General features: G+C 44.9%; 1 protein-coding gene and 1 long non-coding RNA gene across 4 annotated transcripts; one reads left to right on the forward strand and one right to left on the reverse strand.

Moving 5' to 3' along the window:
* Positions 1-4951: 4951 nt before the first annotated feature.
* On the forward strand, positions 4952-14224 carry LOC147757960 (uncharacterized). 3 transcript variants are annotated; one of them, XR_015320999.1, is made up of 4 exons: positions 4952-5134; positions 10584-10718; positions 11324-11541; positions 12119-14224. It is a non-coding gene; the product is annotated as an uncharacterized LOC147757960 (long non-coding RNA). The 3 variants fall into 3 exon arrangements; XR_015320997.1 differs by having other exon boundaries at positions 11324-14224; XR_015320998.1 differs by lacking the exons at positions 10584-10718; positions 11324-11541; positions 12119-14224 and adding exons at positions 7038-7219; positions 7348-8177.
* Positions 8201-12483, reverse strand: LOC111245729 (uncharacterized). The gene is made up of 4 exons (XM_022794435.2): positions 12186-12483; positions 10576-10670; positions 9899-10111; positions 8201-9501 (listed from the first exon to the last, which is right to left on the reverse strand). Exons 1-4 carry the CDS (start codon positions 12481-12483, stop codon positions 9166-9168), a joined length of 942 nt encoding a protein of 313 aa, XP_022650170.1. The 3' UTR covers positions 8201-9165.
* Positions 14225-15017: the final 793 nt, after the last annotated feature.

Raw genomic sequence — 15017 nt, forward strand, 5'->3', positions numbered from 1 at the left:
AAGCCATGGAGCGGCAATCCTTAACTCCTAGGTCGGTTCGGCCAGTCAGCAGCGCCTACCAGCCGGCGCCTACAACTCGCACCGCTGCCAGCGACAACGACTCGATCAGCAAGCAATCACTATTCGGTAGTGGTTTGCCTGTATTCGTCGTCCTGGTGGCCTCAGATGTTTCGGATTAGCACCCACCCCGCCGCTGCGTCGTTGCGCCCCATCATGACATGGAGCAACTTCTGCCTGGTACCTATAGCTGAAAGACCGAAGCAACGCCAGCTAAAAGAGCAGCTCGAATCGAGGTGGCTCGAAGCGATACTGAGTAGAGGGAGAAGCCAGTGTTGCTCTCTTCATCGGCCGGGGGTAGCTGGGCGCTAGGGGATAATATCCAGGAGCGATCACTTTATTAGAGCTGCTGGCTCCAGCGACGGCTTGAGACGACCGGCGACGATCGAGCTCACATACATGTATGCACGCCTAGCTGCTCCCGTCTGAGCTAGCAGAGTCTGTACCTTTCTCTGGTTGCAACGACAGGCTAGGTAATGATTTCGCCGCCGACGCGCCGTCTCTCTCCCAGCCGGCTAGAGAACGAGTAACAATGTGGATCTTCGTAGTGGCACTGGAGAGCATGAAATGAGACCAGGTTAGGCAGCCTCGTGGAGTTGCTTGCGTAGGATAAGCGAACTGAAAGCGATATGTCGTCCATAAGGAACACCTAGGTTTCCGGTTTGGGCTTGGAACAAGGCGTCGTTCTCGCCTGCGTCATCGTTTTGCTCCTGCAGCCCGTCATTACGCAAAGATTGGAAGGAAAGGACGATAGGGAGAAGAACACTTGTGACCCTTAAATCGTCCCGTTCAAATCACCTGAGCAACGCAGGGAGCTCAGGGGCTCATCGCGACATAATGGTGGAGGTTCTCCGTCTGCTGGCACCATCAAATGGCAGAAGCTAATGCCGCCAGAAAAGCTTAAGCGGGGGGATGCTATGGTATCAGGGGGCGGGTATGGTGGAAGTGCAGGCCGAGGATCGGAAACGCGCCGTGTAGAGCAGTAATCCCAGCTGATGTTGAATTGAAGCGATACTTAACTTATGGCACTTCTATGAGCCCAGGTAAGACCAGCTTGACTTATTATATATGTATCAGAAAAAGCGGATAAGTGGCTTGAATTGATTGTTCGCTATGGTTATTTTGCTTGAGATTACGTGACAATCGACGCTAGCGCAGGCTACACCCAACATCATATGAGTTCAAGCTTTAGTTGAAATTCCCTATTGACTGCCATTTGAATAGCGCGGCATCCAGCACAACAACGACGACGACGACTCACAGAAGGTTGAATTCGGATGAGCAGCTTTAGCTGATACTATTTTAGATTAAACGTTCTCAAATTAGTTGACAAAGTTACGCTTCTCTCTGCGTAGACGTCGATCATCGGCATAAAGTGGTCCTGAAAAGCGGTGCCTTTCTCACACAGCGGTATGCATCGCTCAAGCTGTTATAGCCGTCTGCTTCCACACGTCACACCACGCGGCCAATCAACTAATCAGCAATGTCTATTTCGCAGGAATGGGAAGGGACATCGTCATTCATATCTATCAGCATTTGTCAATTCGATCATTGTATGGCCGCTGTCCTACACTATCTCTGGCCACTGCTCGCATAACATAACAAAACATCGGGCGAAACGGTACAGCAAAAACGCGAAGGTACTTGAGTCGAATCAAAATAGGCAGTGGTCGTTTTAGGTAGTTAGGCGATATCAATGTCACCCATTTGCTTTTCCATTTTGTCATTAAAGACCCAACTAACCAATTGATCATTTCGAGCTGTCTTCGGTCGCACTACTACAACGTTTTGTATCGATAAAGGGACACTCGTTTTCAAGTGGATGCATTGTTATTACCCAGGGCACCTCCAATACGAACCAGCTTCTATATGAGACCCAATGGCTGCTATACGCCCAGCCAACTCGTATCAATGGTCTTCGGAGCAGAGTTCGTAGTACCGAACTGCGCGGATCTTTCTGCAACTGTCGGCGTTAACGCCGCTCGCCAGATATAGAATAATTAGGTGAAAGATGAGGTCATTTTTTGCTACGGCGATCCCGCTTAAGACCGACTGACCTTTTAGCGCGACACCGTCGACTCGATTAAAAGCAGCGAATTACATTACGAAGCTTTGCGATCAGACGTGGTCATGGCCATGGTTATGATCGATGTGCTTCTGCCACACGGAGCACTTTCTCAACAGCTCAGGCCTGATAATGACCAGTGCATGAAGCAATCATCATAGAGCTACATATTGGACCATCATCGGCCAGCGCTGACTGACCGATATATCACTACAAAGCCAATACCATATATGTCGGTGGAACATAATAATGAGCTGTATATTTACGTCACTACACAAAAGCGCTTCTCTTCTGCACGTGCAGCACCCACGCTTCAAGTTCAAAATGTGCAGGTTACGTAGGCACACATCAATAAGAGAGAGAGATAGAGAGAGGGAGAGAGGGGCGGGGAGGGCTTTGGACATAAGCATGCTTAATAGAATCAATCAACGTTTGACTCGGACTAACATTTTCCAGCGCTGTACAAACATTCGCTTTAGCACTGAACAGATTTCAATCACCGGTCACAAATCGACTTGTCGTTCTGACAAATCTGTGTCAAAAGTCACTTTTTGCTAAATTGTCTGTTTTCTCTAAAGCGGCACTTGATCTATGAATATGACGGCAGTCATTCTAAAGAACATTAAGCAGTGTTTTGCGGTTTAAGTAACTGTGGCTAGCCTAAGCATAACATCGGCCGAGGTGAGCTCTTTCGACTATGCTGAGCTTATTCGGCTCACTTCGGATCGTCGAGAAATCGGTGCCACAAAGAGACCCCACCGAATTTTGATCTGATGCTCCGATCTTCGATGTGTCAGAGTCTGTTTCGCTTAATCACCGCCGCCACAAGCACCAAACGATTACATAAATCTGCCTTGCTCGCCGCTACATAAATATTGGCTCGTTCGATAGCAGGAAGCTGGTTTGTTGTTTGCCGATCTGGGCGCTTACGCAGTCATCCTAGCTAACGCCCGCTGTCGTTGAGACCTTCGGAAGCCTAGAAAGGCGACATAACTCTGTCGAGTGCAGGTGTCGACCAGCGCAGCGAGATAAAATAAAGGTAAAGCGTAGTCCTTCAGCCTATCGGAGTTTGGGAAGATGCCGATTGCGCAAACATGACCACCAAAAGTACACAAACGTAAGGCTGTTCCACTGTCGCCACTGATTGCTGCTCGCATCAGTTCGCGCTGGCCCATAGTGCGAGTAGTACCGTAAGCGAGCGGCAGAGTCAACTGAAACGTAGGGCAACAAAAACTTTTGTTGGGAGAAAATATTTACTGAACGCCACGATATGAATTGATCTGTTACGCGGGGCTCTCTTTGTGAGCGTGCCGGTGTAAATTTAAGGCTACAAACTACGTCCAGCCATTGGGCCGCTAACACATCGATGGTACTCAATTTAGGGATTCGGCAAATTTCATACTAGCCTACCCAAGTAGGAATCACTTTTCTTTCACGTTGATTTCGACTAAGTCAGTTTTCTAAGTTGCTTGATAAGTAAGTTGAGATGTATTTATAGATGCGTGCATAATGAAAAAACTGGCAACTTTAGAATCTATGCGAGCATGTCGATAACTCCTTAATTTCGTGATCATCGAAATCGCTTCGGAGCTGTTGTTTCTCTGTACGTAAGGCGACGCTTGGGTGGCTTAGAAGCGACTCCGCTCTATGACCTGAACCGAGACTTCTGAGCTCACTTAGGAGAAGTGATACTGTATAGTCTTAAATGTACGCGTGTTTAGGAATCGTTTTTTTTCGGTCCTTGGCTAACTGAAGGGTTGATCTGCGGTTTACAGGTCAGGCAAGCTCGTATTCCGCTAGCGAGAACTAAAAAGATATCAAAATCAAATTGGGCTCACTCGCATTACACATGCTAGCTGACTTCGACCTTAACGGTCGGGTGTGACGAAATTATTTGTTAACGGCGGTCTGAAGGTAAGTGAGCGAGCCTTGAAAAAATAAGGAGAAGCTCGAGGTCTGGACCCCAAGTAGTCGTCTGACGACATCAAATAAGGCTGTTTATTGGTTAACCGACAAGTTTTAGCGATACGAAACTCTACTGAAGCCTAAGCCTGGGTCGACAGGGACCGTGTGTGTGGGTACTGCCTGCATGCTAAAGGGAAAACGAGATTGACTTGAGCCGTCAACGATCGAAAGGCGAAAGCATGGTACGCAGTGAGCGCAGCGTGATGACAGGATTTGTAGGCGGTAAATTGGCATTTCGAATCTCATTCTATCGCTATGGCTGTGAATGCGGCCGCACACGATTAGCCGTTCTATGAGAGAACTCTGTACAAAAAGGGCCAACTATGAGAAAAGGAGAGAGTCGAACTTGTTTCCGTTCTGCAAACATTTGAAGTTCCATTAACTCTATACTAATAAACCATATCATCTTGTCCTGATAAGGAAATGGTATACAGAAATTACGATCAGTCAGTTGGAAAATTAATATACATTGTTTGAAAAGGCTGGTCAAAGAGGAACGCCATTTCATCCACAGAGATCTCTAGGGTGGGTCAGGTGCAGAATACAGAAGCTCGTACCAAACATCGATTGGAATAGCTTTTACAAAGATCGATATGAACATTACTAACTATTCGAAAGTCTACTGCAGGCTACCCAAATTCATCTTGTTTTCTAAAATTGAGATTTGAGAATATTTCATGCTGATTGCAGACGATTTTCGAAGATCTACCAGGACACCAGTTCACCATCACATTCTCGCAGCCGATTACGCGCGACAAACTAGACATATTACCCTGCCAGCAACACTGAGCTCTCTCGCTCTCTCTCTCTCTCTCCTTTACGCTGCTAGCTCAGCAGTGAACTGCAATCTCATGTAAACGATGCTCAGCGCTTTGTAATCAGCGCAGCAATTTCCATAGATCAAACACACGCGTTCCACGTTTTTTCACGTGGAACGCACGTTCTTCAGTTCGTTCGTATTGGAAGGTAGTCGCTCGGTTAAATCATGAAAAGAGACATCTAAGTTCCTCAGGTTCCTAGGAAAACTATATCAGCCGATTCTCTCCTGTGAGTACGATCTATGCTATACACATTGTTATCGATTACAGCTGTACGCTTGGCGCGCGACTTTTCTCTCGTATCAATCACATTTGCATTACTTTAAACTGAACGCTTATTTTCTCTTATTCGTTTGATGTCCATTCAGATTTGGTCATTTTGACGCCTTTTCGAACAGCTGTAGTTTGCAACTGTCGACCAAGAGGGATACGATCTTTGCTTTGTCCCATACATGAGTAGTAACTGTAGTATGTGGCCTCCCCTCGCAAGGAGCTGGAGGGCTAAGACTTCGGAGCTGCCCTGACGTGTATAGTCCTGGTACCACTAGCACCACAGTATTCCCCTTAGCACAGCGAACGGCCATTTTTCCACAGCTAACGATGAATCCAAACATTCGCCTCGGCAACCCCATTCGCCCCTTTGCTAGAAGCTTCGCTGTATAGGTCTGCTTTGACTGGCTTTTGGTAACAGCTGGCGAAGAAATATATTCGCTCAAAGTTCTGTCCGCCATCGCTGTATACTGTTCTGAGGCCTGCGCCGTACAGCCAGCGATGCTCTGGGTAAGCAACCCATCTCGCCAACATGGAGGGGCCATTGCCTAGGAGGCGGAGCTAAACAGCGCTGTGATCGGGCACGGAGGGGCAGGCAAAGACGATCGTATACAATCGACCGTTCTTTCTACGGGTCTGCCCTGCTACGGGCAGCTGCACGACTAAACTGTCTTCCTTAGAAGCAACGAACTGCTGGAGGCTACGGCGAGTGGAATCTCCCTTTTATACTTTAGCTTCGTTGGCTATAACAACACGCAAGATAATCATATGCAGGAGCTGCGTAGTCCTGTATAGACAGTAGGCGTTGCATAAGCCTGGTGCAACGATTCTGGTGTCGAATAATTTCGAAATTAACGTCAAAACCACATAACATCTCGATAGACGCCCAGTTTTCCCAAGTGGGCTGGGACAGTACTAAATTTTGTGTGCCGTACTAGCGATAGCTAACATTTAGAGCTGTTTACGACGGCTCTAATACGCCGTTTGGTTATTGCATCTAGTCAGATGTAGTAGTGCGAGAATAGGCTGCAGATACAAAAGCTTAGGGCCTAACACGAAAAAATATAGCTTAATGGCAAAATCAAAAGTAATCCAAATCTTTACTCAGTCTACATATCTGGCATCATTAATTGCGGAGTCAGCCTGTTACGTACGGGATCCAATTAACACACTATGCTATATAATTATATATAGTATATATATATATATATATATATATATATATATATATATATATATATATGATAACACGGCTGTATCCGTTTGCGAATGGCATTAACTATGTTTACTAATGTGCGTTTTTTTTTAATTCATCCATCGTTTGTAAGTGCATCTCTTTGAGAACGACCTTTGGATCACTATACTCATTTCAAAAATCATTAAAGCGAGTTGTACGTCCTATGAAGACGAAGTCGACGTTAAGGAGTACGGTCATTGTGGCATCAGCCCCGAATTCCGTTGATGATAATGTCCGATTTGGTTCGAAGGGCTTCACTATGAAGCTGCGCATCAAACGCGTTCGCTTGGCGTCATAGAATTCCTAGCTAAAAAGACATTTTCTGTAAAATGTCTCTTATATAAAATCTCTGATACGCGGAATTATTGTTAGCTATTTACGAGCGGGACTGAACTGACCAGAACACGCGGACTTTTCCTGTAGCGCTAATGTTTTATTTAATTGTAGAGTAAGAAACACATAAATTAGTCTTTAGGGAGCTACTACGACTCCTGTAGTACAGAAATAAGCATCTTTGCATTGGGTCATGCCATTGTAAAGTTACGTTGTGTTTTTCGTCGTTGTTTTATGCAAGCCACGTTATAATCTCTACTAAAATCCCGATGTCTTGCCACGCTTTCAACAGCCACGACGGCTGGCCGTGTTCCGCAAGGCTTAGCGTTTCTGTCTAGTTGGCTATGGCTCGTTGGGAGTTTCGCTTACGTGAAGCTGCTATATAGTCTCTACACGCTAATCAACCTGAAATTCAACGTCAAGATATCTCCTTGATAAATCTATTTGTATTGTCGGTCAAATATGGTCGAAAATGTAAGTCATATCCTGCTTCAGCCACTTAAAACTTATTAACTAGTTAATTTATAGTAATTAATTAATAGTAATAAATATTCGGAAATAGTAGTAATTGGCTTGTTTCAACAAAGCGTTGTATTTAACAGGTCATTGGTACCCTCGGTGAAGTATGTATTCGCTGTTGATCGTTGACTAGCGATAAAGCGTACAAAAATTAATTTGAATTCAACCCGCCAATGAGAAGCGCCATCGTTCGGACAAGCGTCTGGTAAGTTAAAGCCTGCCTCTATGCTCGATAGCATCCTTGTCTAGCATGGAGTTGCTACGGGTGCTTAAATACAGATCGTGGTCTTGGAAGTGACTCGTTGCTAATCTATTTCAGTTCATTAGCTATTGAGGTAAATGACATGAGCGACATTTCTCTCACTTAATCTCGCTGGCAACTCTGTTATGTCGACCTACCGTTAGCCTCGTTGATTGTATCGGATGACCGCGTATAGCTTGTCGCTACCGTAAAACAAGGAGAGTCTCTGTGGCTCGTTGCGCACTTCGAACTTCCGCATCTGAGGAAAATACTGAATGTGAATTGCAAACAGAACTTTCCTTTATCTTTTACTGCCATAGTGGTCGTAATAACTACGAGAATTCAAATGTTTCCATGTTTGTGATTTGATTATTTTCCTTTTTGTTGCGACTGAACATCGTCAATAGGCCAGATTAGAATGCAAAACAATTTATACGCAAAGATTTACCCTAACACATTTACATATACAACATATAATAACAACGAAATGTAACTAAGTAGAATAACTGAATCTGAAATGTATGCGTAATAGCAGTAGAGCAGATAAAGTTACTGTTCGTCTAATCTTCATGTGGGATTCAATCATCGCATTAAGGACCCTTTGTTCTTAGCTCCTGCTAAGGATCGATGTTATAATAACAGTAACAATCCGTACGTTAATATCAGACCAATATAAATAAATGATGAACAGCAAATCACAGTGATTATAATAGCTTATGAATCTTTCTTTATTAGTCAGTCGATCTCCGTTTGCTATCCATACATTCATCATTACTATCCCTGATTCAGTCGAGTTACCCAGTTTCTTTTTTTGTTGTGACGCATGGAGCATTTTAGTCTCGTGTAGCAGAAAAACAATCGACGCTCGTTTGTTTATTTCATCAGTGTCAGTAACTGTTATGTTAATATGACTAGAATATCTTGATCACATGAGAGGTCGTGTCGCTATTATTGTGATCGTCATCGACCCACGACCTTGGAAATAGATGCTGGCGCAATATATATACGTAATCTCTTTATGTACATTAAGATCGTATTTGTGCTTGTTTCTTAACGGTATTGCTAAATCAGTGCACTACTATTGCTTTCAGCGGCCGGATATAGTTCTATCGTAGAGATAAGAGGGCTGCAGTACGTATGAATATATTTCTTATAGATTATGTTTTATATTGTTATGTTCAGTCACTACACTATGTGCACGGGCTCACCGTCAAATGGAAAACGCTCTATGTACGTTAAATCATAATGTAAATTGTTTGTCATTATCCTTTACGTCTAAAGGTTTAATTGATAACGTATCATATTTGTTCTGTCGAAAGATTCAGATCGGGTCCCGGCTTTTGAGCTGTACCTACTGCGCTGTAAAACAAACTTCGGTATCTAGTACCATAAATTATCTGTTCTGTTGCTCTTCGCCTAGATACTAAACAAATGTTTTTTGCAATAGGAAGTAGGTGGAATGATTGTTTTTTTTAAAGATGTATGTACAGTAAATTGTCGGATTCAGGTTCTCTTTCACTCGTCTCTGGTCCGAAATTATTCACACAGGTTCATTTTCGTTCAGTCCTCAACAATGGCCATCACTGGGAGATGTAATTTATTCTTGTCTATTACTAGTGGCCTTCTTTTTCCATGGGTGTGTTGCGGCTCTAGTTTGAGCCTAGAAGGAGTGCACTCCAGGCGAATACTGCCCAGATGAATTGTGGTGACCGCCAGTTGTCGAGTTGAACGAGGACAGGGATAGGACTTCGTCGTCATCGTCCGCAGCAGACGATGTACTCAACGTACTGCTTAAATGTAACGAGGAATTAAATCCTCCGCCACAGAGTGGGGTACCGGTCGACGATCCATTGAGTACTCCGTTAAGGCTTCCATTCAGCGATGGCGGAACTCCCGGACCCTGGTGAATAACTTCAGACATGAACGCGATGTACATGATGGCGAGGCGGAGCGTCTCAATCCGCGAGAGGCGTTTCTCGTAAGCAAACGTCGGGACCTGGGTTGTAAGCAAAGTCTGGGATTAGTTAATGAATGCGTTTTTACAACATCACGGTATCACTTTTCGACAACAACGTTAGCTGTGAGCAACGAGTAACGAAGGAACCGTGGAGATCAGGTGCAAGCGAGATTAGATCAAGAAATCGCTATTGAGCTGATGTAATGGTTCGCGTTGTGACAATGAGCAATGGCCCATTAGTAGAGCGCGCCGACTCTACAAGTAGGATGGTAATTGAAGAGTACAGATCATTAGGGCCTATTCCGTGACTGTTTGTATAAATACTAGCACGAGATCGATCACTTCGGCTTACTTTATGTACACCTTGTGGGACAAAGACGCCGTTGTACTACGGCGGAAAATACCTAATTTGCCCTTTTTTGAATGGCGAACTTACCTTCTTGCGAAGCCGATCGAAGGCGTTATTCAAGTTAAACATGCGGCGTCTCTCGCGGATATTAGCCGCTCTTCTCTGCGCCACTGTGGCCACACGCCGGCGGGGTTTTGAGGGCTTTTTCTTCATCGCACCCCCGCTTCCAACGCCACCAGTCGGCACATTGCCATTAGCGCTACCAACACTGCCACTTCCGACGGCGAGCCCCAGCAAAGCCTAAAAATCATTGCGCCATAATGTCACGTCATCACAAAAATGGGATGATGAAGATAAAACTCTAGCTTTTTGTCAGTGGCTCTGGCCGGGCGAGAAAAAGCCGCCATAAAAGAAAACTCATTTGCACGTTTAAGGCTGCAAAAAATATATTCAGGATTATTGACAACGTTTTGTGGATGTCGAACATGAAACGCGTTAAGGGTGCCTTGATTTAAGGCCATGCGCACGTTCTGTGCTGTGGTACGATTGTCGACCGCCGCCTGGCCAATACATAGTGCTGGATCGAGATAGTCACTCGCGTCCGGTATGTGTTAAGAGCTTGATTCGCCTGCGCAGTGAAGTGGGTATTGAATTGGGCTAGTTATATGGCTGTGTTCCGATGTAGCGAAAGACTAAAACAGTCAGATAGTGGTCTCGAGCGGCAAGCGACATTTCTGCTGACCCTAACAGCCCATAGAACTTACCTTTTCAGCGCTGGATGGATATAGCGGACTTAGGGCTCGACTGCAGCCCAGTGAGCTAGGAAGAGAACCCACTGTCATTCCACAGGATGCAAACCCTGCAATTAACGAAGAGGACCAGTGAACGATAGAGCTCCAGACAAAACGTAATTTAATAAAATTTCAGTATACAATATTATCGACACTATGGCTTATGTGCAGTAGTCTCTAACTAAAAAAGTTGTCAGTTGTAACCTAGCGATGTGGTCAATACTACACAAAACTTTTGATGTTTAATTTATGAAGTAACAATTCGATTAGATGGTGGGCCATTGATTTCGAGTTCGTTTGTCTTCCTCTTAGGCGTCCGGTAAGATAAACGTCTATTTCACAAACTTTAAATGAAACAGCAAAGGCGTTAAGTGAACAAACCGCGATGTCAGTGTGCGATATATTCTATCTATACGAAATACTGCTTCTACTACTACTAATACTGCTACTAATAATGAACATTTCTTCGTGGAAGACTCTTTTTTACAACCCCAAGCGTGATAAAAACGCATACAAGCTAAATAACATGAATGTAATGACTCCGTTTTACTAAAAGCTTGTCGGATTGTAAATGAAAATGAAGGATATGAAGCATTAAAACATGTTTATTTTTAATAAACAGGTGTATCATCGAAAATCTAATATAGGATCATCTGGATCGTAAGGGATTTTTTATAGGCTCATTAACAAACACTTTTATACCGTCCGTCTTACTTTGCAGAATCCGATTTGCTTGCTTTAACATTTACGAGAGTGGTGAGAACTAATCGTGGACTTTCACAACTCAAAATCCACTGGACAGTTAAGTCTGCCTATTTACTGCGGTTTCGAAACCGAAACACAGAGACGTCCTTTCAAATTGTTTATATTTCACTGGGCATGCGATAATCATGCTAAGCTTGTCCTATTTAAAGTAAACAAACAACTAAACGCATCGTGGTAAGTAACAACTTCAATAGCCATAACTTCATTAAAGTAGCAGCGATGACCATTTAGACATCTCTCTGTTATCACCTTGACAATGTGTTCACTTCGGTATAGAGTTATAGGGTTAATCAGTAAATCAAAAAGTACCTATTCTACAGTTTGATGACTTCAGTTGTTTGCCAAAACGCACCTTCTAATTTATACAGAACACATTTTCATCGATATCGATAATGTTCCGTTGCATCGCATCGGTGTCATCCTACATCTCATAAAAGGTCCGTCACCGGGTTGCAACACACCGTCAGTGTATTATTTAATACAACTTATTAATATGAATACACGTATAACTTCTCTTCTCTAAGTATATTACTTATTAAACAGAAACCATTAATTAGTAATAATTAAATTAGTATTTTAATAGATCATTAGCAAGGGAAATATTTGCATAGTCATGCGGCTAACTATTATCGATAGCTAACTTCAATTTTGGCTAGTTCCATCGGAGTCCCGACTAGCTAACACGCATATTAGCTTCGAAGCGCTTTACTTGACGCGAAGTTCACTCTTTAACATTGGTTGACATGACTAGGCAACCTTTACCGCATTGCTCTTCTACCCTTCCTCCGTGTAATTGCAACATAATCACACACACTCACCCGAAAAAGGATCAGGACTTGAAAAAGGAGTAGGATATCCGTGTTGACCGTGCGAGTATCCGACGGGATCTGCCGGCGAGCTAGCTCCTGCCGAGCTCAGCTGTTGCGACCATTGTTTCAATTGGAGCTCCGAAGGCAGGTAGCCACTGGAGGGGTAGGACACACCGCCTTGTGGTGAACGCCCGCCGAATGGTAGACCGTACGAGCTAAGCGGTGACGCCTGCGAACCACCGGCTCCCGCGGACGATGACCCCGTGGTCGCTCCCCCTGTGGGAGGCACCCCTTCGCTTCCAGACATGCCGGTAAGCACCTGGACTGGGACACGTAACGATTCTTGAACTCTCCCTACCCAAGAAGCTCCTTCCACGCAGTCACCGAATAGGCCACCCCCTTCTACTCGCGATCGTTTTCGGTACACCTCAACTATTTTAGCACTTCACGCACGATTTCACCACTGCGTCGATTCGGGAGCTAAACGCGTCTCCCGGATCACTTTCTTGCCTTGCCCCCTGCCCCGTGTTTTTCACCTTCTTCACCTCCCGTCTACCTCGGCAATGACCGCCTCTAATAACGTGCCGGTGTTTCAGCCGTTTGCACGTCACCGGGGATTCGCGGTGGCGGCGACAACAGCTACCACTACGTCAACGAGTACGCACACTGCCCCTAATACTGTCAACAACACCGTCTCCAGGCTTGTGCTCGCTGAATCGTACTCAGGAGACGCTGGCGAGACTGCGTGCTTAGCCAGGCGTAAGTCTGCCCCGTCTAGCAAACAGTGTTCCCCACACTGACCGGACTCCGTGAGGGGCGCACCTCAGGGCCTCAGGGCAGAAAGGCCGAACCAATTCAAGCCACACTCACACACATTCGGCTTACCTTGGCCTTCTCACGTGTCTTTCTGCTGCGCCCAGCGACCCCACAAATTACACACCTTCGGGTACGTAAACTTGCCCTTCCTGGCGAAGCAAACCCGTGTCTTGAGTTGCGTGGGCTTACAACGACTTACAGCGAAGACCAAGGGAATCCCTGCCTTGGTCTTCCCAGGCGTCTAGCCCTTGCTCATCGAGCCTCTAAAGGCTGTCGCATTGAGTTAGCAGTGCCTTTGAGGCAACGCAGCTTCGCCAACTGTTGCCGTCTCTCTGTTCTGGTACGGCTGGATGAACTCGGACGTGAACCACACACGGGACGGGGCGAATTAGTTGAGCAGGACAATCTTTCTTCGTTCCGTTTCGTGCGAGTTGTCCTAGCAGACGATAAAGATGAAATGCGCCTGTCCACGTTGCAATGTGTAGAGGCTATCCTAGATTGCAGGTCTGTAACAGATACTCTTGTCTCCTTCAGTCTCGTGCAGTCCCCGAACGGACTCATACACCGACAGTGACACCCGTCTTCCTCGGCGTTCACGCCTCGCTGACCACCTTATTGAAATTGTCCTCCAATGTCAGTGAGAGAGAAAACATCGGAGAAGAGCGGTCTCCCCTTAGACCGAGCACCCTCGCCCGCGTACACCTTAAACTCCGCTGCTTAATGCAAGGCTCGTTAGGCTCCGCCCCTAGGCACGCAAGGACCAATGTCTAACGCTTCAGGTGTCGCAGCTCCCGCCCACTGGCCTGCTGCAGGTCACTACACGCCCATGTTGACGCCCTCTAGTGGTTGGGCCCAGCACTACGATCTAAAACAAGTGCAATGAGGGCATTTGAGCGCTGAAAGGGGGCGCAAAGGCACGAAAGAAGGGCTTCGAGGAACCCCATGGCGTCAGCTGGTAAAAGAACCCCAACGGCTCCTTCAACATGAGCTTCGCCAAAAGAAGGAAGCGTAATGGTGCTTTTACACAAAATCATACCACGTGAAGAACAGCGATGGGAGAACTAGGCTAGCATTATTAAATCGCATGAAATTTGACTGCGCGTTCGTTGAACGATAGGTAAGAAGGAGAATAACAAGCTTCATTACATACGAAAGTTTCAAGTGTTGCATAGCATAAGGAGCATGAATAAAGACAAAGCTTGCTTTCTCTCATGTTCCATTAAAAGCTTATACATACATTTTGTTATACACCAAAAAGGAGGAATAGTAGACTCAAAATTAGGTAAAACTAGCTTTTTTTCCAGTCAGGAGAAACTAAAATAGATCATTGAGGCAGGTTCCTCTTTGCCTGTAACTTTACTTTTTTGTAAACTGCACTACTATATTTCGGACTGGATTCTGACCGTCCACTTTTGATCCTTGCTTCGTATCCCTATATAAGTGCTACATGCAATTTTTCAATCTGCAAACAAAATTTCAATGCAAACAACAACGTCTGTATTGTTGACATAAGACCGTGGTTACTGTGCAAGAATCGTTTCTTTTTTTTTAATTTAGTTAATCAGCTTTAGAAATGAATGAATGCAAGCAAGTTCGCGTTTGGAGAGACTATTCTGACGGTATAGCCTAACGTCAGCTACAGAACACAATCGGGTATTATACGGTTTTAGTGTGTTCAGTGGTACCCGTCCAATAATCTGTCGAAGCGCTTGGACGGATTATAATAACAACAATATTCTGTGTTAACTTAATCACATCTGTATTATGTAGTTAATGTTTGCAAACTCGACCACACTAACTGTGTTAACTCTAACTGCTCTCGAAAGAATTCATTGGTAGGAAACGACGTTCGTAAAAGGTATGAGCAAGACGCCTATACTTATGTTGTAAAATATAAGAACAAAGGAAGACATATATCACATCTATTACATGAGAAGAACACATTGCTATTCTATCACTTGCCCATACCTTCCGGCTTACCAGGTTTATCTTGTTCGTTTAACTCGAACTAAGCATTCAGGTCTC

The sequence above is a fragment of the Varroa destructor genome, unplaced genomic scaffold, assembly GCF_002443255.2.
Source record: "Varroa destructor unplaced genomic scaffold, Vdes_3.0 BEIS01000002.1, whole genome shotgun sequence".
Lineage (NCBI taxonomy): Eukaryota > Metazoa > Arthropoda > Arachnida > Mesostigmata > Varroidae > Varroa > Varroa destructor.

Coding starts and splice junctions, on each gene's coding strand:
- LOC111245729 (XM_022794435.2), bottom strand. CDS start 12,483: ATGTCTGGAAGCGAAGGGGTGCCTCCCACAGGGGGAGCGACCACGGGG. Junction 10,671..12,185: donor AAGTCCTGATCCTTTTTCGG/GTGAGTGTGTGT, acceptor CGTTAATTGCAG/GGTTTGCATCCTGTGGAATG. Junction 10,112..10,575: donor ATCCATCCAGCGCTGAAAAG/GTAAGTTCTATG, acceptor AATGATTTTTAG/GCTTTGCTGGGGCTCGCCGT.